This window comes from Salmo salar, chromosome ssa04 (genome assembly GCF_905237065.1).
Source record: "Salmo salar chromosome ssa04, Ssal_v3.1, whole genome shotgun sequence".
Lineage (NCBI taxonomy): Eukaryota > Metazoa > Chordata > Actinopteri > Salmoniformes > Salmonidae > Salmo > Salmo salar.
The window spans coordinates 52900388-52928235 of record NC_059445.1 but is presented as its reverse complement, the minus strand read 5'-3'; the positions used below and the strand labels follow the sequence as shown (position 1 = coordinate 52928235).

Below are 27848 nucleotides of genomic sequence, written 5' to 3'. Positions count from 1 at the left end.
ATCAAGGACAACAACCACCCAAGCCACTGTTCACCCCGCTACCATCCAGAAGGTGAGGTCAGTACAGGTGCATCAAAGCTGGGACCGAGAGACTGAAAAACAGCTTCTTATCTCAAGGCCATCAGACTGTTAAACAGCCACCACTAACACAGAGAGGCTGCTGCCTACATACAGACTCGAATCATTGGCCACTTTAATAAATGGATCCCTAGTCCCTTTAAATAATGCCACTTTAATAATGTTTACATATCTTGCATTACTCATCTCATATGTATATACTGTATTTTATATCATCTACTGCATCTTGCCTATGCCGCTCGGTCATCGTACATCCATTTATTTGTATGTACATATTCTTATTCCATTCCTTTAGATTTGTGTGTATTAGGTAGTTGTTGTGGAATTGTTAGATTACTTGTTAGATATTACTGCACTGTCGGAACTAGAAGCACAAGCATTTCGCTACACTCACATTTACATCTGCTAACCATGTGTATGTGACCAATAAAATGTGATTTGATTTGATATAGTAATTAATGTAGTGTTTTTGGAGATTTTAGTATACTGTAGTATTTACTGTAGTGTTTGTGCAAACTGTAGTATACTGTAGTATTTACTGTAGTGTTTTTGCGGACATTACTGTAGTATTTACTATAGTGTTTTTGTTTTATTTTCTTTGACATAGAAGTGGAGGCTTTTTCCTTCAGGAAACCTACTGGGGTATACTAAAAGAGCAAATTTGCTTTAACCTGTAGGTAGGACTGAGGTCTGAAAGGATAGTTCAGAGCTTCTGCTCTTTTCTATAACCTGTAGGGAACACAATATACGACATATACTTGGCATGTACGTTTCTCACTTATGGGTGGCATATATTGGGAAATGGAGAGGGGAATGGGCAGGGTACATGTAAATTAAATACTTTCGTTTTTACTATAGTTAAAAAAGTCTACTGTTTTTTCGGACTGTAGTGTTTTTGCAAACATTACCGTAGTATTTACAACTGTTTTTTGTGGATAATACTGTAGTATTTACTATAGTATTCTTTAGTATATTACAACATTCTATAGTAAGTACTACACATGATCGAGGGATACTACAGTTTACTATAGAATTCCCCCTCCCACTCCCAGCCCCACTCACCTCAGGTCATGGAATTCCTCAACAATAAGCACGCCTATTTCATCAAGTGAGAGCTCCTGGGATTCCAAGCTTAGTAGTGTTCTGTGTGAATGAGGAGTGGATACTGAACGCAACACTACACCATAGCGCTATGACAGGACTGGACACAGAGAACACCACTACACCACAGCTCCATCTACAGAGTAAGTGAACAACTGTACTGTTCTATACTACTGCTTTTAACTGTGATCCACTAACTCTAGTAGTAAGGACTCAGACACTATTATCTCATTTAGTATGCAGTGTGTAGAGCATATGTGTGAAAGGAAAGGTTGCTGTTTGGAGCATGTGTGTGGTTGAACTGGCCTTCTGGCATTTAGGGCAATTACAATTAACAATTAACACCAAGGGGTTAGTAATACCTCATCTAAAAGGTATTGTTTTTGTGTGTATGAATTTGAGGAGTCTGAAATGAAGGTTGTTATTTCCATGACCCTTAATTCCAATCCCGCTGTTGTGGTAAATGATGGTTCAGTATTTGTTTATGATGACATTCCACATCTGCTTGGTAGTTATCTCCTGCTCATCTTATCTCTGCTGACAACAACTCCTGTGTTGCACAAACATACACAACTGCCTACAAAACACTATATATGGCAGCATAAGTGCATTGCCCCTTTAATACTGCTTTACAGAAGGAACACAAGGTAAGTCAGGGTTCCCCAATTGGCGTTTGTTTTTTATGAGCAAAAAAAATATACAGTACCAGTCGAAAGTTTGGACACACCTACTCATTCAAGGGTTTTTCTTTATTTTTACTATTTTCCTACATTGTAGAATAATAGTGAAGACATCAAAACTATGAAATAACACACATGTATCATGTAGTATCAAATCAAATCAAATCAAATGTATTTTTATATAGCCCTTCGTACATCAGCTGATATTCTCAAAGTGCTGTACAGAAACCCAGCCTAAAACCCCAAACAGCAAGCAAAGCATGTGAAAGAAGCACGGTGGCTAGGAAAAACTCCCTAGGAAAAACTCCCTAGAAAGGCCAAAAACCTAGGAAGAAACCTAGAGAGGAACCAGGCTATGAGGGGTGGCCAGTCCTCTTCTGGCTGTGCAGGGTGGATATTATAACAGAACATAGTCAAGATGTTAAAATGTTAAAATGTTCATAAATGACCATCATGGTCAAATAATAATAATCATAGTAGTTGTCGAGGGTGCAACAAGCACGTCCGGTGAACATCATCATGTATTAAACAAATCAAAATATATTTGAGATTCTTCAAAGTGCCCACCCTTTGCCTTGATGACAGCTTTGCACACTCTTGGCATTCTCTCAACCAGCTTCATGAGGAATTGTTTTCCTTCTTAATGCGTTTGAGCCAATCAGTTGTGTTGTGTCAAGGTACAGTAGGGTTGGTATACGGACGATAGCCCTATTTGGTAGAAGACGAAGTCCCTATTATGGCAAGAACAGCTCAAACCATCAAGCACTATGATGAAACTGGCTCTCATGAGGACCGCCACAGGAAAGGAAGACCCAGAGTTATGTCTGCTGCAGAGGATAAGTTCATTAGAGTTACCAGCGTCAGAAATTAGCAAGTAACTGCACCTCGATTGCAACCCAAAGAAATTCTTCATTTGGATGAGTTGGACCGCTGAGTGAAGGAAAAGCAGCCAACAAGTACTCAGCATATGTGGGAACTACTTCAAGACTTTTGGAGAAGAATTCCAGGTGACTACCACATGAAGCTGGTTGAGAGAATGTGAAGAGTGTGCAAAGCTGTCATCAAGGCAAAGGGTGGCTACTTTGAAGAATCTCAAATATAAAATATATTTTGATTTGTTTAACACTTTTCTGGTTACTACATGATTCCATATTTGCATTTACATTTACGTCATTTAGCAGACGCTCTTATCCAGAGCGACTTACAATATGTGTTATTTCATAGTTTTGATGTCTTCGCTATTATTATACAATGTAGAAAATAGTAAAATAAAGAAAAACGCTTGAATGAGTAGGTGTGTCCAAACTTTTGACTAGTACTGTATATGTTTTTTTTTGTGTGTGTGAAATGTTCATTGTTGGACATAAAAAAACACCAGGAAATCAGCTCCAAGTGATTTTAATTTATGAAATCTGTTCCCAAGTATTCCCAAATTATTATGTTTTAGTCAAACATTATATCTGTTTGGGCTTCTTGCAGTCAATTTCCAGTTTACAAATTATATATACTGCTCCAAAAAATAAAGGGAACACTTAAACAACACATCCTAGATCTGAATGAAAGAAATAATCTTATTAAATACTTTTTTCTTTACATAGTTGAATGTGCTGACAACAAAATCACACAAAAATAATCAATGGAAATCCAATTTATCAACCCATGGAGGTCTGGATTTGGAGTGACACTCAAAATTAAAGTGGAAAACCACACTACAGGCTGATCCAACTTTGATGTAATGTCCTTAAAACAAGTCAAAATGAGGCTCAGTAGTGTGTGTGGCCTCCACGTGCCTGTATGACCTCCCTACAACGCCTGGGCATGCTCCTGATGAGGTGGCGGATGGTCTCCTGAGGGATCTCCTCCCAGACCTGGACTAAAGCATCCGCCAAGTCCTGGACAGTCTGTGGTGCAACGTGGCGTTGGTGGATGGAGCGAGACATGATGTCCCAGATGTGCTCAATTGGATTCAGGTCTGGGGAACGGGCGGGCCAGTCCATAGCATCAATGCCTTCCTCTTGTAGGAACTGCTGACACACTCCAGCCACATGAGGTCTAGCATTGTCTTGCATTAGGAGGAACCCAGGGCCAACCGCACCAGGATATGGTCTCACAAGGGGTCTGAGGATCTCATCTCGGTACCTAATGGCAGTCAGGCTACCTCTGGCGAGCACATGGAGGGCTGTGCGGCCCCCCAAAGAAATGCCACCCCACACCATGACTGACCCACCGCCAAACCGGTCATGCTGGAGGATGTTGCAGGCAGCAGAACGTTCTCCACGGCGTCTCCAGACTCTGTCACGTCTGTCACATGTGCTCAGTGTGAACCTGCTTTCATCTGTGAAGAGCACAGGGCGCCAGTGCCGAATTTGCCAATCTTGGTGTTCTCTGGCAAATGCCAAACGTCCTGCACGGTGTTGGGCTGTAAGCACAACCCCCACCTGTGGACGTCGGGCCCTCATACCACCCTCATGGAGTCTGTTTCTGACCATTTGAGCAGACACATGCACATTTGTGGCCTGCTGGAGGTCATTTTGCAGGGCTCTGGCAGTGCATCTCCTGCTCCTCCTTGCACAAAGGCGGAGGTAGCGGTCCTGCTGCTGGGTTGTTGCCCTCCTACGGCCTCCTCCACGTCTCCTGATGTACTGGCCTGTCTCCTGGTAGCGCCTCCATGCTCTGGACACTACGCTGACAGACACAGCAAACCTTCTTGCCATTGCTCGCATTGATGTGCCATCCTGGATGAGCTGCACTACCTGAGCCACTTGTGTGGGTTGTAGACTCCATCTCATGCTACCACTAGAGTGAAAGCACTGCCAGCATTCAAAAGTGACCAAAACATCAGCCAGGAAGCATAGGAACTGAGAAGTGGTCTGTGGTCCCCACCTGCAGAACCACTCCTTTATTGGGGGTGTCTTGCTAATTGCCTATAATTTCCACCTGTTGTCTATTCCATTTGCACAACAGCATGTGAAATTTATTGTCAATCAGTGTTGCTTCCTAAGTGGACAGTTTGATTTCACAGAAGTGTGATTGACTTGGAGTTACATTATGTTGTTTAAGTGTTCCCTTTATTTTTTTGAGCAGTGTATAATTATGTTCCGGCCCCCCCGACCATCCGCTCAAGAAAAAAATTGGCCCGTGGCTGAATCTAGTTGATGATCCCTGCAGTATGTCATGCATCTGACTTGCCTAGTTAAATGAAGGTTACACATCTGGAAATGCTTCTCCATAGTCTGTTTCAGTGGCCAGTGCAACGCAATCTCTACTCTTTGTGGTCTGCAGGTCAGATCATTTTTTTTTTTTACTGCATTGTTTGGTCTGATCTTGTGTGTAATATGCACAGTAATTTACCAAACTGTTACAATTCAGAGGGAAGCATGTCATTACAGCTTGGGAGTCTTGAGGGGAGGAGTGATGACTTTCATTGACTTTCAAATTGACTATCTATCTATCTATCTATCTATCTATCTATCTATCTATCTATCTATCTATCTATCTATCTATCTATCTATCTATCTGTCTGTCTGTCTGTCTGTCTGTCTGTCTGTCTGTCTGTCTGTCTGTCTGTCTGTCTGTCTGTCTGTCTGTCTGTCTGTCTGTCTGTCTGTCTGTCTGTCTGTCTGTCTGTCTGTCTGTCTGTCTGTCTGTCTGTCTGTCTGTCTGTCTGTCTGTCTGTCTGTCCTCATCTCTCTTTTTCTTTCTCTCTCACTCCCCCTCTCTTTCTCAGCATTGTGCAATTTGTGGGGGAGAATGGACAACCACACTACATCCCATATTCCAGGAATCTCCCCTGGACTGGAAAACTAAACAGGCAGAGTCAGTCCAAGGGGGATTTACCCCTTAAAAGTAATCTGTACCATACACACACATATTTCAATATGATTCAACATGTTGGAGTGGGGATTTGCTTAGAGTCAAGGCTGTCAAAATGGTATGTTAATGTTATCTCACACATGTACAACCACACACACACAAACATACACACACACACACACACACACACACACACACACACACACACACACACACACACACACACACACACACACACACACACACACACACACACACACACACACACACACACACACACACACACATTGCAATATGAGTGAGTGAGAGTTACTTGGGAGTCAAGGTTATCTTAATATCTGTAATCCAGAGATATTTCTCTCCTACACAGACAACCACATGCAACTCATGCGCACACGTGATGTAGCAAACTGGTGCAAATTAAAATCCTATATCTGTAGTCCTGGAGGATCTCCAGCTGTTTCTGTTAAACACCATGGAGCTGCAGACATGTGCACTTTGATAGAGCATAAAACTCCCCTTCTCAAGTCATATAACACGCCTGCCTGGGTATACAGGAAACCTGACCACGCACAGGGAAACACAGCTCTTTTTCCCATTCTTATGGAAATGCAGATCATTTCTCTTCAATCTGAATACTAACACAGAGCACTGTGTCTCAATATGATTTAAATGAATTGCACATCTGCATTAAACAATAGCAGTAGATACATAACACCAGCAGAGATTAAAGTAAGCAGAAGTCCGAAGTATAGAGATACAAAGTGAGTATAAAGATTGAGGATACACATTAACCAGAGTACAAGGAATATAGTCTGACTGGAATTCTTGTGCAATTTCTATAGTATTGTAACGAAGGCCACCGAAATTTGCACATTGTTTGATGACTAGCGTAAACAGTCTAGTACACTGATTTACCATGAAATAATCAAGTTGTATTTTATTTAAATGAACAGATTGTGCAGCTGGTCAGTGCTAGGGTGCACTAAATGCCTTCCCAAATACTCTCTCTCAGCATGCCTCCCACATCCTCACATACAGCAACTCATTTGCATAACATTGTGTAATAGGCTGAGAGACTTTCGAAAGTGTAAACATTACAATAATTTTTTATATTCCCTGGGTCGGATCAGTGAGTTGGGCAGGTGTGACAGACAGATATCAACAACGGTGGATAAATTAAGATGTCCTACTCAGGCCGTTTACCATTAGACAAAATGGTCAGTTTCGGTCTGCTTAAGGGGTGACTCTTCCATAGGCACCAATGCGTTAGCAGCTGGGTCTGGTCTGCTTAGTTCATTGGCAGTACACAAACCAGAAAACAATAGCGATTGTGATGTCTCGCTTCTCCTCCGTCTCTGCAGATATGACAGCCAGCGACCTCCAGCTGAACTCTGATTCACAGAGGTCGATGCCTCCCGCAAGATGCAGGGGCCCCTTCAACAGCATCAAGGTAGGCTCAAGAGTTACATGTATCATTTTCACCTGCAACTAGCTCCAAATGTCAATTCAATACCAGAAGTAGCAAAGGAATAGAAATCCATGAGAGTAACATACTTTTTAGAACACCACTTGATGCTGCTAATTAGCATTTTACCGTCTGGCTGTTGCTGTTGTGTGTACAACTTCCTAAATGATTGGTTCTCATTTGCGAGGTGGACAATATCAAAAACATTAACAAGACAAAACCTCTTCACATACTTGCTGCAACTGATGCTATTTGGATTATGAAAAGGTAAAAAGCAGTACTTGGGATGACCGTCGTAAGGAGGAGACCAAGGTGCAGCGTGGTAAGTGCTCATGATTAATATTTATTATAACTCAGAACACTAAATCAAAACAACAAACAAAGGAAAACAAACGTCACGTTCTGCAGGCTTTACTGAGCTGTACAAAAACAAGATCCCACACTGAAGGAGGGAAAAAGGGCTGCCTAAGTATGATTCCCAATCAGAGACAACGATAGACAGCTGCTTCTGATTGGAAACCATACTCAGTCAAAACAAAGAAATACAATGACATAGAATGCCCACCCCATATCGCACCCTGACCTAACCAAACAGAGAAAAACGGCTCTCTCAGGTCAGGGCGTGACAGTACCCCCCCAAAGGTGTGGACTCCCGCCCGCAAACCTGAACCTATAGGGGAGGGTCCGGGTGGGCATCGACCCATGGTGGCGGCTCCAGTTCGGGGCGTAGCCCCCGCTCCGCCCGCTGATCCCTCCGCTTTTGTAACACCGGACAGTGGATCGTCGTCGAAGGAACCGGACCGCGGATCATCGCCGGAGGCTCTGGACTGCAGACCGCCGCCGGAGACTCTGGACTGCAGACCACCGCGTGAGACTCTGGACTGCGGACTGACCGCTGGAGACTCTGGACTGCGGACCATCGCCGAAGACTCCGGACTCCGGACTGCGGACCGTCGCCAAAGACTCCGGACTGGGGAACGTCGCTGGAGGTTCCAGACTGTGGGCCGTCTCAGGAGGTTCCGGACTGTGGGCCGTCTCAGGAGGTTCCGGACTGTGGGCCATCTCAGGAGGTTCTGGACTGTAGACCGTCGCTGCAGGCTCCGTGCCATGGATCAACACTGCAGGCTCCGCACCATGGACAATCACTGGAGGCTTTGTGCCATGGATCATCACTGGAGGCTTCTTACGTGGAGCTGGAACAGGTCTCACCGGACTGGGGAACGTCGCTGGAGGCTCCGGACTGGGAGACGTCGCCGGAAGCTCTGGACTGGGAACTGTCGCCGGAAGCTCTGGACTGGGAAGGCGCACTGGAGGCCTGATGCGTAGGGCTGGCACAGGTGGCGCCAGACTGGTAACACGCACCTCAGGGCAAGTGCGGAGAGCAGGAACAGGACACACCGCACTGGGCAGGCGCACTAGAGGCCTGATGCATGGGGCTGGCACAGGTGGCGCCCGACTGGTGACACGTACCTCAGGGCAAGAGCGAGGAGCAGGCACAGGGCATACCAGGCTGGACAGACTCACTGGAGGCCAGGTACGTGGGGCAGGCACAGGATATACTGGGCCGTGGAGGCACACTGGAGGTCTCGAGCGTAGAGCTGGGACAACCCGTCCTGGCTGGATGCTTATTTTCACCCGGCAAATGCGGGGCGCTGGCACAGGTCGCACTGGGCTATGAATGCGCACTGGCGACACAGTGCGCGGAGCCGGCGCAGGATATCCTGGACCGAGGAGGTGTACTGGAGACCAGGAGCGCTGAGCTGTCACCACCCTTCCTGGCTGAATGCTCACTCTAGCCCGGCAAATGCGGGGCACTGGCACAGAGCGCACAGGGCTGTGAATGCGCACTGGCGACACAGTGCGAATCACCGCATAACACGGTGCTTGCTCAGTAACTCGCTCCCCACAGTAAGCACGGGGAGTTGGCTCAGGTCTCCACCCTGACTCTGCCAATCTACCCGTCCCCCCCCCCCCCAAAAAAAAAATTTGGGGACTGCCTCTCGTGCTTCCGTCGATGCTATGCTAGTTTCCTCGTCTTGTAGCCGCTCTGCTATCGCTGCCTCCACCTGTTCCCATGGGAGGCGATCCCATCCGGCCTCGATCTCCTCCCACATCCAGGATCCCTTGCCGTCCAGGATGTCTTCCCAGGTCCATTGCTCCGGACCACGCTGCTTAGTCTTTTTGTGGTGGGATCTTCTGTGACGATACAAGTAATGTATCGGTCTGATTTATGGGTCGTGTTGTCACAGAACTGAGACAGTACTAGGAAGTGAGGTAAAATCTGTGTCTACAGATTGCTGTTCAGGAGTCAAGATATGATGACCTTATAGGGTTAGAGAAGCATGCTAGCATGCTAACATTAAGGAAATTAACCTACCTTCATTGACAGGATATGTTTTGGGACTGGAGAAAGAAAGATCTTCAGAGAGGAAAGAGAGTGAATCTTCCTTATTTTACGATCTGTAATTTAGTTTATTTCTTACTGTAGTGAAAACATTGATGTTTTGGCATCCTGTACTGTGGTTTTTCTCTATAGTCCCAGGTGGGGTTGTGTTTCCTGGTGTTTTCAGCACATCCTTGTATTGTTTCCAGATTTAGAAACACATAAACATGTCCTCTGAATGGGGTATGCATGGGAAAGCTTCTAGACACTCTTATGAAACCGATTAACTAGCCTGCTAATATTGTTGCACTCGCTAAGTCTAGGGGTCTTAGGCCTAGTTAACTGGTCTGTAACCGGATTTAAGATGTGCATCTAAACTCAGCAAGAAAATAAACGTCCCTTTTTCAGGACCTTGTCTTTCAAAGATAATTAGTAAAAATCCAAATAACTTCACAGTTCTTCATTGTAAAGGGTTTAAACACTGTTTCCCATGCTTGTTAAATTAACCATAAACAATTAATGAACATGCACCTGTGGAACGTTCGTTAAAACACTAACAGCTTACAGACGGTAGGCAATTAAGGTCACAGTTATGAAAACTTAGGACACTAAAGAGGCCTTTCTACTGACTCTGAAAAACACCAAAAGAAAGATGCCCAGGTTCCCTGCTTATCTGCGTGAACGTGCCTTAGGCATGCTGCAAGGAGACATGAGGACTGCAGATGTGGCCAGGGCAATAAATTGCAATGTCCGTACTGTGAGACGCCTAAGACAGCGCTACAGGGAGACAGGACGGACAGCTGATCATCCTCGCAGTGAAAGACCATGTGTAACAACACCTTCACAGAGTCGGTACATCCAAACATCACACCTGCGGGACAGGTACAGGATGGCAACAACAGCTGCCCGAGTTACACCAGGAACACACAGTCCCTCCATCAGTGCTCAGACTGTCCGCAATACGCTGAGAGAGGCTGGACTGAGGGCTTGTAGGCCTGTTGTAAGGCAGGTCCTCACCAGACATCACTTGCAACAACGTTGCCTATGGGCACAAACCCATCGTCGCTGGACCAGAGACAGGACTGGCAAAAAGTGCTCTTCACTGACGAGTCACGGTTTTGTCTCACCAGGGGTGATGGTCGGATTCACGTTTATCGTTGAAGGAATGAGCATTACACCGAGGCCTGTACTCCCAGGACTTCTACTTCAATAACAAATGTTGGTTTGGTCCCAAATAATCCATTGTTATATCCAAATAGCGGTGTTTTGTTCGTGCGTTCAAGACACTATCCAAAAGGGTAAATAAGGGTGACGAGCATGGCGCAATTCGTGACAAAACATTTCTAAATATTCCATTACCGTACATCGAAGCATGTCAACCGCTGTTTAAAATCAATTTTTATGCCATTTTTCTCATAAAAAAGCGATAATATTCCGACCGGGAATCTGCGTTTAGGTAAACAGACGAAAGAAAATAAAGCATGGGGTCGACCCGGGCACGCGCCTAAGCCCATAGTACTCTGATCACTTGCCAAACGCGATAGTGTGTTTCAGCCAGAGGCTGCCTCGATATCGTTCAGCTTTTTCCCGGGCTCTGAGAGCCTATGGGAGCCGTAGGAAGTGTCACGTTATAGCAAAGATCCTCAGACTTCAATAAAAAGAGCCAAGATGAAACACAACTTGTCAGACAGGCAACTTCCTGCATGGAATCTTCTCAGGTTTTGGCCTGCCATATGAGTTCTGTTATACTCACAGACACCATTCAAACAGTTTTAGAAACTTTAGGGTGTTTTCTATCCAAAGCCAATAATTATATGCATATTCTAGTTACTGGGCAGGAGTAGTAACCAGATTAAATCGGGTACGTTTTTTATCCGGCCGTGTCAATACTGCCCCCTAGCCCTAACAGGTTAACTACACTGTTTTATGAGTCTACTGCCTCATGAATGCACTTGTATTACAATAAAACTGTACCTCAGCAAATTAAGAATTACTTTAAAAAAAATGAGGGATAGGCAGCTTGTACTACAGGTGCAGTACCAGTCAAAAGTTGACACACCTACTGTCAAGGCTCAGGAGAAGACTCAGATGCAGACAGTTTTGAAGTAACAAAAGTTTATTACTCAAACAAGGGGGCAGGCAAACAACAGGTCAAGGGCAGGCAGAGGTCAGTAGTCCAGAGCAGAGTCCGATAGGTACAGAACAGCAGGCTGGCTCAGGGTCAGGGTCAGGGTAGGCAGAGTTCAGTAATCCAGGGTGGTATGGCAAGGTACAGAACGACAAGCAGAATCAGGGTCAAGGCAGGCAGAATGGTCAAAACCAGGAAACCAGGAATTAGAGAACGCCAGGAGCACAGAAAAAGACGCTGGTAGACTTGACGAAACAAAACGAACTGGCAACAGACAAACAGAGAACACAGGTGTAAGTACACTGTGGATAATGAGGAAGATGTGCAAAACCTGGAGGGGGGTAGAGACAGACACAAAGACAGGTGAATCAGATCAGGGTGTGAGAATTTGAGAGAATGCCAAGAGTGTGCAAAGCTGTCATCAAGGCAAAGGGTGGCTACTGTAAAAAAATCTAAAATCTAAAATATATTTTCATTTGTTTAACACTTTTTTGGTTACTACATGATTCCATATGTGTTATTTCATAGTTGTGATGTCTTCACTATTTTCTTTAATGTAGAAATAGTAAAAAATAAAGAAAAACCCTTGAATGAATAGCTGTGTCCAAACTTTGACTGGTACTGTATGTAACAGATTTTGCTCTGGTTGTGAAAATCCTCATAAAGTTACTCATAGGCCTCCAGACCCTCTTGACTACTGTAGCAATATGTTTTGTTGCATTACATACTTTCTTTACATAAAGGTGTCAAATGTGCAACTAGACGTAGTGCCCCGTGTGGAACAAGATGTTCTCCTGAATATTTCAATCAGACTTTGGAGCTCTCTGTAGTTCATTGATCAGATCATATTATTTACTACTTAGAGTAAGCTGGGAACAACATTTTTGATACACTTCATGTATCTACAGTCTGTCTGCATACTGATGAAACCATAAACAAATGATATACCATGGTTTTCAAACTCTCTCTCCCTTTCCTCTCTATCCTCTCTCTCCTGTCTCTCCAGTTATTTGTGCTGTGCCATGGCATGCTCCAGCTGACCCAGCTGTTGGTGTCTGGATATCTGAAGAGCTCCATCTCCACCATAGAGAGACGCTATGGCTTCTCTAGCCAGAAGTCTGGCATCTTGGCATCCTTCAATGAGGTAAGCCTAAACCTTACCCTGACCCTATCCCACCACTCGTTTGGGCTGATCAAGATAATAGGAAGATTGACTGATAAATTCCAGATCCATATAGGTTCAGATTATTCTTTTTATTTATATATGAAAAAATTGTATACTTTAAATGTTTACATGTGAGAGTGGGCACATGAGTGTGTTAATGTTTGTGTTTCAGTGATTGTGTTGTGCTCATGATTCTGTGTGTGTGTGTTTATGTGTGTGTGTAGGTGGGGAACATAGTCCTAATAGTGTTTGTTAGTTTCTTTGGTAGCCGTGTCCACAGACCACGGTTCATTGGTGGAGGGGCACTGGTGGTCAGTCTGGCTGCTCTGATAATGGCCATGCCTCATTTCATCAGTGGCCCCTACCAGTACACAGACCACATCAGCGGTAAGTCACATACACACACACACATACAGTACATACATATATTTGTTTGAATCTCAAAACAAAAATAGTAGTTATCACCTAACTCTCAACTCCTTCCTACTTCTACCTGTGTTCCATAGAATCCAAGGAGGACGACTCTGGCCTCTGCCAATTAGAGAGCTCTTTCCAATCACCCTTGTCCAATCATAGCTGCACTCAGCAGGAGAGTCAATCCCAGCAGGGAGTATTCCCACTCCTGCTCCTAGGACAGCTACTCCTGGGAATCGGCAGCGTTCCCATACAACCCTTCGGAATCTCCTACATTGATGACCATGCCAGCAAGAGGAACTCTCCTCTCTACCTCGGTATGAGCACTGGGAGTGACTGGGAAACAGGAAATTCTTGAAATACAGGAAATATACATTCTGATGCAGGTCTTTGGGGTTTTTAAACTAGGAATCAATAGTATCACTGTTGGTTTTTTAAAATGGAGAGTTGCATCATTCTTCTCTAACGTTCCACTCAATCCCCTCCAATTCTGAGAATACTTGCAGGGACATTAGAAGGAGTTAGATTAGGAATATCACACATAACCCTGGTGCAGGATGTGGAAAAATAGTAATGAAACTAAAGTGAATGTTTTGTATGCACTCATTGTTTTGCTGCTCTCAAGGGAATGTCATGTGTGTAATCTTTATGATACAATGAAACTTGAGATCAGCAAACAATGGGCAGTCTTTTATTTTATTTTCATCAACTTCGAAGTATGATCTGGGGTGAAACCAAACGATAAGCATTCTTTTCTGTGTCAGTATATTGATCCCACAACAGGGGTGACATGTCTGACTGTGGTTCCCCCCTGCAGGTATCCTCCTGGCTGTCACGTCTATTGGTCCTGCTTTTGGCTTTATGATGGGCTCCTTCATGTTGAGCTTTTATGTCGACATTGACAAGATGTCCAAAGGTGAGCACATACACAAATGCATCATACTGTGACACTTTCTGTCATTTCTACAGTGCCATCAGAAAGTATTCACACCCCTTGACTTTTTCCCACGTCTTGTTGTGTTATAGCCTGAATTTAAAATTGATTAAATTTGAGATTTTGTGTCACTGGCCTACACATAATACCCCATAATGGCATAATGTCAAAGTGGAATTCTGCTTTAAATTAATTAAAATTGAAAAGCTGAAATGTCTTGAGTCAATAGGTATTCAACCACTTTGATACAGTATGACTGAAACGAGCTGCAAAAAACACTCAAACTGGACAGTTGTATCTCCGTCTCTTCATTCAAAGACTCAATCATGGACACTCTTACTGACAGTCGTGGCTGATTCACGTGATGTATTATTGTCTCTACCTTCTTGCCCTTTGTGCTGAATGTCTTCAAGAGAGCGAGAGTTGCACCCCTTCTGAAAAAACCTACACTCGATCCCTCCGATGTCAACAACTACAGACCAGTATCCTTTCTTTCTTTTCTCTCCAAAACTCTTGAACGTGCCGTCCTTGGCCAGCTCTCCTGCTATCTCTCTCAGAATGACCTTCTTGATCCTAATCAGTCAGGTTTCAAGACTGGGCATTCAACTGAGACTGCTCTTCTCTGTGTCACGGAGGCTCTCCGCACTGCTAAAGCTAACTCTCTCTCCTCTGCTCTCATCCTTCTAGACCTATCTGCTGCCTTTGATACTGTGAACCATCAGATCCTCCTCTCCACCCTCTCCGAGTTGGGCATCTCCGGCGCGGCCCACGCTTGGATTGCGTCCTACCTGACAGGTCGCTCCTACCAGGTGGCGTGGCGAGAATCTGTCTCCGCACCACGCGCTCTCACCACTGGTGTCCCCCAGGGCTCTGTTCTAGGCCCTCTCCTATTCTCGCTATATACCAAGTCACTTGGCTCTGTCATATCCTCACATGGTCTCTCCTATCATTGCTATGCAGACGACACACAATTAATCTTCTCCTTTCCCCCTTCTGATAACCAGGCGGTGAATCGCATCTCTGCATGTCTGTCAGACATATCAGTGTGGATGACGGATCACGACCTCAAGCTGAACCTCGGCAAGACGGAGCTGCTCTTCCTCCCGGGGAAGGACTGCCCGTTCCATGATCTCGCCATCACGGTTGACAACTCCCTTGTGTCCTCCTCCCAGAGTGCTAAGAACCTTGGCGTGATCCTGGACAACACCCTGTCGTTCTCCACTAACATCAAGGCGGTGACCCGATCCTGTAGGTTCATGCTCTACAACATTCGCAGAGTACGACCCTGCCTCACACAGGAAGCGGCGCAGGTCCTAATCCAGGCACTTGTCATCTCCCGTCTGGATTACTGCAACTCGCTGTTGGCTGGGCTCCCTGCCTGTGCCATTAAACCCCTACAACTCATCCAGAACGCCGCAGCCCGTCTGGTGTTCAACCTTCCCAAGTTCTCTCACGTCACCCCGCTCCTCCGCTCTCTCCACTGGCTTCCAGTTGAAGCTCGCATCCGCTATAAGACCATGGTGCTTGCCTACGGAGCTGTGAGGGGAACGGCACCTCCATACCTTCAGGCTCTGATCAGGCCCTACACCCAAATAAGGGCACTGCGTTCATCCACCTCTGGCCTGCTGGCCCCCCTACCTCTGAGGAAGCACAGTTCCCGCTCAGCCCAGTCAAAACTGTTCGCTGCTCTGGCACCCCAATGGTGGAACAAGCTCCCTCACGACGCCAGGACAGCGGAGTCAATCACCACCTTCCGGAGACACCTGATACCCCACCTCTTTAAGGAATACCTGGGATAGGATAAAGTAATCCTTCTAACCCCCCCCTTAAAAGATTTAGATGCATTATTGTAAAGTGGTTGTTCCACTGGATATCATAAGGTGAATGCACCAATTTGTAAGTCGCTCTGGATAAGAGCGTCTGCTAAATGACTTAAATGTAAATGTCTGTGCCCAATAATGTTTGAACCATGTTTTGTGCTGCTATCATGTTGTGCTTCTGCCATGCTGTTTTGCTACCATGTTGTTGTCATGTTGTGTTTCTACCATGTTGTTGTCATGTTGTGTTGCTACCATGCTGTGTTGTCATGTGTTGCTGCCATCCTATGTTGTTGTCTTAGGTCTCTCTTTATGTAGTGTTGTGGTGTCTCTCTTGTCGTGATGTGTGTTGTGTCCTATATATTTTTATTTTATCCCAGCCCCCACCCCTGCAGGAGGCCTTTTGCCTTTTGGTAGGCCATCATTGTAAATAAGAATTTGTTCTTAACTGACTTGCCTCGTTAAATAAAGGTTAAATAAAAGATATAGCAAGCTTAAATAAGTTCAGGAGTAAACATATGCTTTACAAGTCACATAATAAATTGCATGGACTCACTCTATACATGTATATATGCAATAATAGTGTTTTTTAGAATTATTTTTGAATGACTACCTCATCTCTGTACCCCAAACATACAATTATTTGTAAGGTCCCTTAGTTGAGCAGAGAATTTCAAACACAGATTCAACCACCAAGACCAGCGATGTTTACCAATGCCTCGTGAAGAAGGGCGCCTATTGGTAGATGGGTAAAAAAAAGCAAGCATTGAATATCCCTTAGAGCATGGTGAAGTTATTAATTACACTTTGGATGACGTATCAATACAGCTAGTCACTACAAAGATACAGACGTCCTTCCTAACTCAGTTGCCGGAGAGGAAGGAAACCGCTCATGGATTTCACCATGAGGCCAATGGGGACTTTAAAACAGTTTAATGGCTCTGATAGGAAAAAACTGAGGATGGATCAACAACATTGTAGTTACTCCACAATACTAACCTAAATGACAGAGTGAAAAGAAGGACGCCTGTACAGAATAAAAAATATTACAAAACATGCATCCTGTTTGCAATAAGGCACTAAAAATGTGGCAAAGATGTCCTGAATACAAAGTGTTATCTTTAGGGAAATCCAACAACACATCACTGAGGACCACTCTTCATATTTTCAACCATGCTGGTGGCTGCATCATGTTCTTGGGAATGTTTGTCATTGGCAAGGACTCTGGTGTATTTTTATGATAAAAAGAAATCCTAGATCAATCCTACTTAAATCTTATTGAAGCTTTGTACACCTGGATTGTAGAATATTTGCACATTATTCTTAAAAAAATTATTCAAGCTCTGTCAAGTTTGTAGTTGATCATTGCTAGACAGCCATTTTCAAGTCTTTCCATAGATGTTCAAGCCGATTTAAGTCAAAACTGTAACTAAGCCAGTGTATATTTGTGTTTTATGTTATTGTCCTGCTGAATGGTGATTTTGTTTCCTAGTTTCTGTTGGAAGGCAGACTGAACCAAGTTTTCCTCTAGGATTTTGCATGTGCTTAGCTCTATTCCGTTTCTTTTATCCGAAAAAAAACTCCCTAGTCTTTGCTGATGACAAGCATACCCATAACATGCTTGTTATGGACAATAACCACCCGAGCCACTGCCTGTTCACCCCGCCACCATCCAGAAGGCGAGGTCAGTACAGGTGCATCAAAGCTGGGACTGAGAGACTAAAAAGCAGGGTCTATCTCAAGGCCATCAGACTGTTAAACAGCCATCACTAACACAGAGAGGCTGCTGCCTACATACAGACTCAAATCATTGGCCACTTTAATAAATGGATCACTAGTCACTTTAATAATGCCACTTTAATAATGTTTACATATCTTGCATTACTCATCTCATATGTATATACTGTATTTTATACCATCTATTGCATCTTGCCTATGCCGCTCTGTCATTGCTCATCCATATATTTATATGCATATATTCTTATTCCATTCCTTACTTAGATTTGTGTGTATTAGGTAGTTGATGTGGAATTGTTAGATTACATGTTAGATATTGCTGCACTGTCGGAACTAGAAGCACAAGCATTTCACAACACTCGCAATAACATCTGCTAACCATGTGCATGTGACCAATAACATTTGATTTGATTTGGATTTTGAAAATATGAAGAGTGGTACTCAGTGACGTGTTGGATTTGCCCCAAACATAACACTTTGTATTAAGGACATTAAGTGAATTTCTTTGCCGAATTCTTTGCAGTTTCACTTTAGTGCCTTATTGCAAACAGGATGCGTGTTTTGGAATATTTTGTACGGGTTTCCTTCTTTTCAATCTGTGGTTTCGGTTAGTATTGCAGAGTAACTACAATGTATGAGGTATACAGAGATGAGGTAGTCAGTCATTCAAAATAATGTTAAACACTATAATTGCACACAGAGTGAGTCCATGCTACTTATTAACTTGTTAAGTAGATGTTTAACCCTCAACTTATTTAGGCTTGCCATAACAAAGGGGTTGAATACTTATTGACTCAAGACATTTAAGCTTTTCATTTTTAATGAATTTGTAAACATTTCTAAAAACATAATTCCACTTTGACATTGTGGGGTATTATGTGTAGGCTGTAACAAAACAAAATTAGGAAAAAGCCGAGGTTTGTGAATATTTTCCGAAGGAACTGTATTTACCTTTAAATACGATCATTTCCATTCTCAGAGCTTTATTAAAACCTTCACGGAAAATCTCCCTACAACTTTTACCGGTCAGGAAAGTTAGGGCTTCGTTCCCGGAACCAATCTGAAACCAAAAACACATGTTCCTACAACTTCCAAGGAACCAAATGTGCCAGGTCTCTCTCTCTCTCACTCTCACTCTCACTCTCACTCTCACACTCTCACTCTCACTCTCACTCACTCACTCACTCACTCACACACACTCACACACTCACACCCAGGAGGTCCTCAGATGTTCACAGCATGTCAGGAGTGTCTCATCCGGAGCTGATATGGGTTAGGGTTGTGGTTGAAGCATTTATTATTTAACCTTTATGGAAAGTCAGTTAAGAACATATTCTTATTTACAATTTATTTATTATTTAACTTTTAAGGAATGTCAGTTAAGAACAAATTCTTATTTACAATGACGGCCTACACCGGCCAATGATGCTGGGCCAATTGTGCGCCGCCCTATGGGACTCCCAATCACGGCCGGTTATGATACAGCCTGGAGGTCCTCCTCTTATAGTTTCCTTTACAAGCCGAAATAAAACTCTGAATGATTGTGTTTTAATAAACAGGGTTTAATGGAGACTAGCTGGAATAATGTTGATGATAACGACCATGTTATCCTTACTCCACTCCTGTGAATTCTAACGGGCAAACATATATAGTGCATTTGTTACATTGCAGCCTCATTCCAAAATGTATTAAATTGTTCTTTTTGTTCTCATCAATTTACACACAATACCCCATAATGACAAAGCAAAAACAAGTTTTAGAATTTTTTGCAAGTGTATTGAAAATAATAAGCTGAAATATCACATTTACATAAGTATTCAGACCCTTTACTCAGTACTTTGTTGAAGCACCTTTGGCAGCGATTACAGCCTTGAGTGTTCTTGGGTATGACACTACAAGATTGGCACACCTGTATTTGGGGTATTTCTCCCATTCTTCTCTGCAGACCCTCTCAAGCTCTGTCAGGTCTGGCTGGGCCACTCAAGGACATTCAGAGACTTGTCCCGAAGTCACTCATGTGTTGTCTTGGCTGTGTGCTTAGGGTCATTGTCCTATTCGAAGGTGAACCTTTGCCCCAGTCATAAGGACCTGAGCGCTCTGGAGCAGGTTTTTATCAAGGACTTTCCAATCCACCTCATTCTGTGTGAACCACAGCTTTCCCTGCAATGCTTCAGACACCTCAGAAACTGGATTTATCCCAGTCATGGTCATGGACCAGTGTCCTGTCTTTCCAGTTTCATGTCATTGATCTCGTCCTTCCAGTTTGATGCATCTCATTTATCAAGGTGTGAGAGTATCGTTAGTGATTGGGGACATGTTCAAACGCCTGCTGAAGTATGTATGTATGTGCGTGTGTGTATGGCGTGTGTGGGGGTATGTTGGTGCATATCTATAGTTATTTACTTCTGTAGAAAAGTGCATGATATCAGACGAATTTCTGTTATAGAAATTAGCTTATTCCCTTTTTGGAGGAAAATATGTTCTTAACTGGAATCTCGGCTCTCTGAACAGCTGGTATGACCTCATTTACTCAGTCTTTCACTTTAGTCACATAGAATGAATGTGGAGTTTCTCACAGTGAAAGAGAAAATGACTTCTTCCTGGAAGCTGCGGTCAGTTAGAAAGAGATTCAATGTTCTGTTGAAAAATGCCAAGGACAAAAATGTACTTTCTTTCCTAATATCAACATTTTTTCAAAAGGTTATAACGTTTTAAACCAGGAAGTGTTCTCATACAGTACCTTTGATTGCATTGGTTATTTAATTGAATAGTTGATTGAATATTGTTATTTTATTATTTATGAATACTTTGTCACTAATACAGTAACATGTCTTTCTCCTCTCTGCAGATCAGATAGGTCTGGAGCGAAGAGACCCTCGCTGGGTGGGAGCCTGGTGGCTAGGCTTCTTGGTGGCAGCCTCCTTCCTCTTCCTCACCTCACTGCCCTACCTCTTCTTCCCCCGGCAGATGCCCAAAGAGGTGTAGTATGGGATACAAGCTGAGACGTTGTAACTGTCATGATATATATTTGTGATTGATTGACTTTATGTCTTATTAAGCATTAACTAAGAAAATGTAATGAAAGTTGAACAATCTTCTCTTATAGAAAAAATGTGGTTCAGAGAAAGAGTGAGGTTTGACCTTGTTGAATAAGGTCCTGGTTGATATCTATCATTCTGTAAGGGAATGTTTCAAAAGAGGTTGAGTCTTTGGTTCATGTTTCTCTCATCAGTCATCTGGCACAAAGAAGAATCATTGTGCCAGGTCTTGCTCAATAGCATAGCATACACACACACACAAACACACACACACACACATAGTCTCTTGAACGCTGGCCAAGGCTTTAAAAGCTCTAAAGCTTGCCGTGTAACTTGAGTGCACTGCAGTGTTTCATACACTTTAAATGTTACCATTTCGCAATCAGAGATCTTGTAGGCAAAACTCTCTCTTTCCCACATCATGTTCCCTAGACCTGACAAAGGCTATTAGAGAGTTAATGCAATAATGACAGGATTGCATGTTTGCAGTGCCATGATCAAACTCTAATCTGTTGTAATACAGGTACAGCGCATAATTGCAGTGTGGTTCTTTCTCTCCCCTGGTTAGGAAACTGGAGGCGATGCCACCGAGCCCAGAGCAGAAGAGGAAAAGAAACCACTGCCAGACCCCGTCCAGGAACTCACCCTCACACAGTTTCTCAAAAGTGAGACACTTTTATAAAACCACATCCACATTTCTTTTCACTGGGTCTGTGGGTGACTACAGAGCATTAAGGGTGACAGTCACTGATATACATACTGATAGTATATAAAAAGCAGAAGTGGTCACATTGTGTCCTCTCTCTTCCTCTATTGTTGCAACCCCCATGGTAAATATTGTCTTAAGCAGTGAGGTCATTAGCCATTAGCCCCCCTCTCCCTCCCTCCCCCTCTCTCTCCCAGGTTTCCCCCGTATCGCCCTGCGGACCATGCGGAACCCCATCTACCTTTTGGTGGTGCTGGCACAGGTCCACCTGGCAGCGATGGTAGCCGGCCTCGCCACCTTTATGGCCAAGTTCATAGAACGCCAGTTCACCCAGACTGCCTCCTTCTCCAACATGATGATCGGTGAGAGAAATTATTCATTATCTCTGTGAAACATCTTGATTTAGATTAAGGTTAGGGTTTGTCTAATAAAAAAAAAAAATAGAATCAATGGACCAAATGAAAATTCCACTCAATGGAGAGTTATTACTTTAAAATCCAATCTGCAAAACTTAAGTATTTGGCATATGTATTTGACTCAGGTCTGATGGGAACAAGAAATATGGGTAATACTACATCATATACACACTTAATACTAGCTGAGATGAATAATAGAGTATGCTCCAACTCTCCAGGGGTCTATGAATAGCACAGAGAGCATGGAATTCTACCACAGAAACACTGCTATTGAGCAACTGGAGGTAATCATTCCAGAAGATTGCCTGCAGAGCACAGGCAATCAAACCCCTGCCACCCACTACTGTTTATAGCAGGGTCAAATCTGGATGGGATTTACTTTCCCTTTACCCCAGTGTTTTAGTTCTTTGGAAGGGCGCAGAATCTCCAGCGTCAGCACCGGAAGCTGCCAATATCAACATTTTACATGACTACAAAATAAGGCCAACTATTATTAGGAGGGGTTTAACAGAGCTAGGCAGAGCGGAACCACCCTGCCTATGTAAGGGGAAACACTGGTTGCGTTCCAGGTTCTTTTTCAAAGTCAGGCAGCACAGATCTCATGTCTCCGGAACCATGTTGTCTTCTGAGATCTATCTTCTGAGATGTGCAGGGCGACTGCAAAAAACACGACCTGGAACGTGTTCACTACTTAAATCGGAGTGACTGTTATGCTTTATTAATAACAAATTAGGCACATTTGGGCAGTCTTGATACAACACTTTGTTACAGAAATGCAATGGTTCATTGGATCAATCTAAAACTTTGCACATACACTGCTAATCTAAATTGTACCTGGGCTGGAATAATACAATATGGCCTTTCTCTTGCATTTCAAAGATGATGGTTAAAAAGTTTTACAAAAGAATGGTTGTTTTTTTCTTTGTATTATCTTTTACCAGATCTGTTGTGTTCTATTATCCTACATTCACATTTCCACAAACTTCAAAGCGTTTCCTTTCAAATGGTACCAAGAATATGCATGTCCTTGCTTCAGGGCCTGAGCTACAGGCAGTTAGATTTGGGTATGTCATTTTAGGCGATAATGGGGAAAAAAGGGGCGGATCCTTAACCTCTGTGTGCCTGTAGGTGGGGTGAGTATCCCTCTAGCGGTGCTGGGCATCGTGCTAGGTGGGGCTCTGATGAGGAGGCTGAGTATGTCTACTAGAGGCTCCGCCCTCATGTGCACGGCAGCCATCTTGATGTGTATCCTCACCGCTCTGCCTCTCCTCCTCCTCGGCTGCTCCACACAGAGTGTCACTGGTGTCTACCCCACCACGTAGGTTACCATCACCTCTCCTTAAAACAGCACTGAAGCCTTAAGTTGCCATTGTGTACTCCACCAGGTACCATTCCTCTTTCTCCCTCTGTTCTCAGACAAAATGTTTCCTTGGGGTGTAGCGCTGGGTGCTCCTGTCCGACCGAGACTTTTAACCCAGTGTGTGGCTCAGACGGGGTGGAGTTCATATCACCCTGTCATGCAGGCTGCATGACCAAAGTACAGGACAACAACACCATCAAAGTCCTGGTAAACCACTACACCTGCCTGTTCATGAATAGGCTGAATCCTATCTTTCCCAGGCCAATCATAGAGGTTAAAAAGAACACAGAGAGACAACTAAATCACATAACATGCAGAAACATGAAGAAACCCAAGATTATGAATTTCCAGGAAGTAGACATGTCAGACATACACAGCTCTAAAGGGGCTTCACTTCTGCTTTACTGTCAGATGTCTACTCAATGGAAAACAGGGTTTACCGCCAGACTCAGTATTATTTACACTGAATACTCACATACACTCCACCACCATACAAAGCTCGGGAGAAGAATATTCCCTTGCCTTGAAGCCAGAGAGACTATCAAGCCAGTTTCTTGATAATGTACTTTTATTTTGTGAGATGAGTGATTCTCATTCACACCTACTATGCCAACAGTTACTACCAGATGCAGTGGTGATTGGCTGGTGGTTAATGTCATGTGACTCTTTCTCTGACAGAACTACACAAACTGTGCCTGCATCAACGGGTCCCATGCATTGCCGGGGACATGCGGTAGCAACTGTGAACACCTCCTCTTGCCCTTTATGGTTCTCTCTGCCCTCACCTGCTTCATCGCATCCTTCTCACAGACGCCATCATACATGATGATACTGAGGTACAGAACACACTCACACACATACATATGAACACACACACTAATCACCTACCTACCTACAGAGATAGAGAGAGAGTCATGTGCAGTCGTGTCCCCATGGTAAAGCCTGAGGTATCTGAGTTCTCTCACACTCTCCCTTAGTTATTATTGCTGGGACACAGACACTAGTTCTATTGCTTAGCCCTGAGGCAGTAGTTGCCGCTGTATCATAACATCATCATCCGTCATGATGTCTCAGTTGGTTATAACGCATTCCTCCTTCATTTCAGCATGTTTGAGCCTGCCCAAACCAGACACACACACGCACACACACACACACACACACACACACACACACACACACACACACACACACACACACACACACGCACACGCACACGCACACACACGCACACGCACACACACGCACACGCACACACACACACACACAAACCATACACGTCAGCACTGTGTGTGATAGCAAACATAACGAGGGAATAAACAACAGAGCTTTCCGCTTCCTCACTGGTAACACTTATACAGTCTGCTAAACATGACCTATAGATGTTTAACCAACTCTTCATACACTGTCACTCTCATTTATCAGACAGCAACTGCACACGCAACAACACAGATTTCAAGATAAAGTGGATGGGGTAGTTTTTACATATTGATATTTAAGCAACGCAAAGTGTGTGTGTGTGTACAATTGTGCTTGTGTGTGTGTGTGTGTGTGCGTGTGTGTGTGTGTGTGTGTGTGTGTGTGTGTGTGTGTGTGTGTGTGTGTGTGTGTGTGTGTGTGTGTGTGTGTGTGTGTGTGTATGATACGTCTGACATAATTTACTGCATCCGTTCAGCTGTTCGGTTTCACTCTGAGCTAAACGCAGACTCCATCCAGCTGGTCAGTAAGTTCTTCACACCAGAACTGGCACGGTTACTGTGACTGATGTTGACCCGCTCCCATCCTTTCCCTTTCCCTCTTCATCCCCTTTACCCTCTCCTTCACTTTTTCCTTCTTGCTCTCTCCCTCTCTCTCCCCTGCAGGACAGTGAGAGCAGAGGATAAGTCTTTTGCGGTGGGAGTTCAGTACATGCTCTTCAGAATGCTGGGTGAGTTATATCAACATTTCCCGGACAGCCACACTATCACATCTTTGGCCCGGGATTCCAAGAAATGTAGATAAACGACCAATGCAGAGTGATTCACTTTCACAGTGATCAACCTTTCTGCTCGACATCCACAGTTTGAACAGCAAACGTCTTGGAAAAAATGCCTTTTCAAAAATCCAGCCCCGAAATTCCTCTCTGGCTGTCCTGTTAGGTGACATGAAGCAGGACCATGTAAACTCAGAAAACACATCTCTACGGCACAATGACACATATCAACACTGCCACTCAAGAAGAATCATCTCACAGCCTCTCAGCCAATTGTGTATGTGTGTGCACATGCGTGCGTGAGTGCATGTCTGTGTGTGCATGTTCACATGGATGTGTATTTGTAATTGGTGTACGTGTGTGTTTCCAGCATTCCTGCCAGCCCCAGTCCTGTATGGCATTGCCATAGACACCACCTGTATCCTCTGGGGGAAGAAGTGTGGGAGGAACACATCATGTCACTACTACAACATGGACCTCTTCAGACAGAGGCAAGCACCAGCAGATATACCCTCCACCTGCACAATGACTCATGCCTCCATGTCAGCCATACTTAGAGTTTGCACTTTTGGGACCATTCCATTGCACTTTTGGGACCATTTTACCAGGCAAACTAAATCAAGCGCAGCTCCATTTTTTGAAAGTATTTGCCATACAGTATGTATTAGACGCAGGTCTGTTATAGAGTATACAGAATATCTTGGATGTATGATATTTACAGATTCCATCTCTTTTATGGCCAGGTTCCTGGGACTGCAGGTGTTATTTGTTTGCGGAGCGTTCATCTGCTTCCTGCTCTCTCTCCTCATCCTGAGACATAGGGCAGGACAACAAGGCCAGCAGGCGGGACAGAGATACACTGTGGTGAACGGAGTAAAGAGTCCAGACAACAACACCGCCTCCAAAGAACTGCAGAGGATGGCAGCATGAGAGAGGACTGAGAGAGAAAGATAATTGAACTGAATTGCAAGCTGGGTAGACAGAGAAGAAAAATGTATCAATCTAATTCTCCAGAGAGTCATGATGAAGACTACAGAGATGAGAAGCGCTCCGTGGGCATCTTTCTCAGGGAGAGTCCATCTCTTACTTTGTGTCCTCTATTTTGTCCATGGGAGGACCTGTTTCTCTCTCTCCTCCTGTTGGCCAATGAGGAGTGTTTAAATATCTCTACACTATTACTGCTCCCAAACTGCCAGTGCTGTATCTGAGACATGGTAACATAGCGTGTCATTCTCTGGAACCAGTCTGAGTGGTCCCCTTTCCACTGATACAGGGTCAGATCTTTTTCCATCTCTCTTATGCTTAAGGTTAGGACATGGCGAGTGTAAGCTGCTATAAACTGATCCTAGATCTCTAGATGTTTTTTTATATTAGAATTTTATTGTCACATCCACCGATTAGGTGCAGTGACATGTGTTGTTTTACAGGGTCAGCCATAGTAGTACGGCAACCCTGGGTGCCTTTCTCAAGGGCACATTGACAGAATTTTCACCTTGTCAACTCGAGCCACCAGACTAAAGCGATCAGACCAAAGACAGCATTAGAAAACCAAACTCCCACTAAGCCAATACTCTTGTTGTGTTGGTTGTTTTTAGGAAACATGTATATACCATATATTTTTCTTTGTTTTTTAAAATGCATTTTTGGCCTTTGTAATCAATATAAAATGGTGAATTTATACTTTCAAAGAAAAGGATCATTGTAGATTCAGTAAGCAAGCGCCTTACATTTATACAACTCCAATAAGATATAATGCTTTGAATCTTATCATGTGAAACATAATGTAAATATTTTTACGTACAGTTTACAGTATTCTTACAATTCTTGTCAGTGGGATTTTTATTTGATGGACATTTATGCACAATGCATCTGTTTCTCCATTGCTCTTGTCATGTAATGAGTTATGGTAGGCAAGCATAGATGTGGTAACGCAGATGTTCCATTGATCAGATTGGCGCACATTCAACAAATCTGATCTAACAAAGTGGATATTCATCAAATCTGTCATGATTGATGTAAATAACAGACCCACAATGTGGTTACTTAAGTCCGATTTTGATATATTTGGCTGTTTTTGTTGCAAACCTTTTCAGGTTTAGAAGAAGTGACTGCTAAACGCTAACTGCTATTTGTATAAGCTGGTTAGCATACAGAAATCGTTGATGGTAGTCAAAGTCGTTTTTAACTGTAATGCATTTAATTGGTACCGATGAAGATATGAACATGTGTTGGGGTTGACATCCATACCAGCATTATACTCTGATTTTGACCTCAACATAGTGTGAAATACACATATAAACAATAGCCTAAATGTAGGATAATTCTGCTGTGGGGCAATGAGGAGACTCGGGATCTTTCCCCCACGCGTATCCATGGTAATTACATTGTTTTGGTCGAGTTCAATTGACTTCTTTATCGCGTCTATTGTGAGTTTAAAGTTCCTTTCCAAACAGGGAAGAAATCATGAATGTTATAAACTAATGTGAACCCTTGTGACATGGAAGAGAGTATTGTTCTCTCAGAGAGGAGTTAGAGGAGGGAGTTAATGGTGGAGGGAGGATGTTGTGATAACTGAGCCAAGATTTTCTAACTGCCATCATGAGTGATGACACACCAGTTTAATAAACTCTATCAGCAGACA

At 43.7% G+C, this 27848-nt stretch overlaps 1 protein-coding gene across 2 annotated transcripts; it reads left to right on the top strand.

Annotated features, from left to right (window-relative positions):
* The first annotated feature begins 1173 nt into the window (after positions 1-1173).
* Positions 1174-27848, top strand: LOC106603569 (solute carrier organic anion transporter family member 2B1). Of its 2 annotated transcripts, none has more exons than XM_014197427.2 (15): positions 1174-1322; positions 7037-7125; positions 12658-12795; positions 13041-13203; positions 13323-13547; positions 14048-14146; positions 20567-20697; positions 21325-21421; positions 21660-21824; positions 23007-23196; positions 23295-23445; positions 23917-24074; positions 25098-25162; positions 25578-25698; positions 25951-27848. In XM_014197427.2, the coding sequence occupies exons 1-15, from the start codon at positions 1271-1273 to the stop codon at positions 26135-26137; spliced, it is 2031 nt and encodes a 676-aa protein (XP_014052902.2). In that variant the 5' UTR covers positions 1174-1270; the 3' UTR covers positions 26138-27848. The 2 variants fall into 2 exon arrangements, with proteins under 2 accessions (XP_014052902.2, XP_014052903.2); XM_014197428.2 differs by lacking the exon at positions 1174-1322 and adding an exon at positions 7328-7462.

Bases quoted from the DNA above. Each gene is read 5' to 3' on its own strand.
- LOC106603569 (XM_014197427.2), top strand. From the start codon at position 1,271: ATGACAGGACTGGACACAGAGAACACCACTACACCACAGCTCCATCTA. The intron at 1,323-7,036 runs GTAAGTGAACAA...CCGTCTCTGCAG, and splicing joins ACCACAGCTCCATCTACAGA to ATATGACAGCCAGCGACCTC. The intron at 12,796-13,040 runs GTAAGCCTAAAC...GTGTGTGTGTAG, and splicing joins TCTTGGCATCCTTCAATGAG to GTGGGGAACATAGTCCTAAT.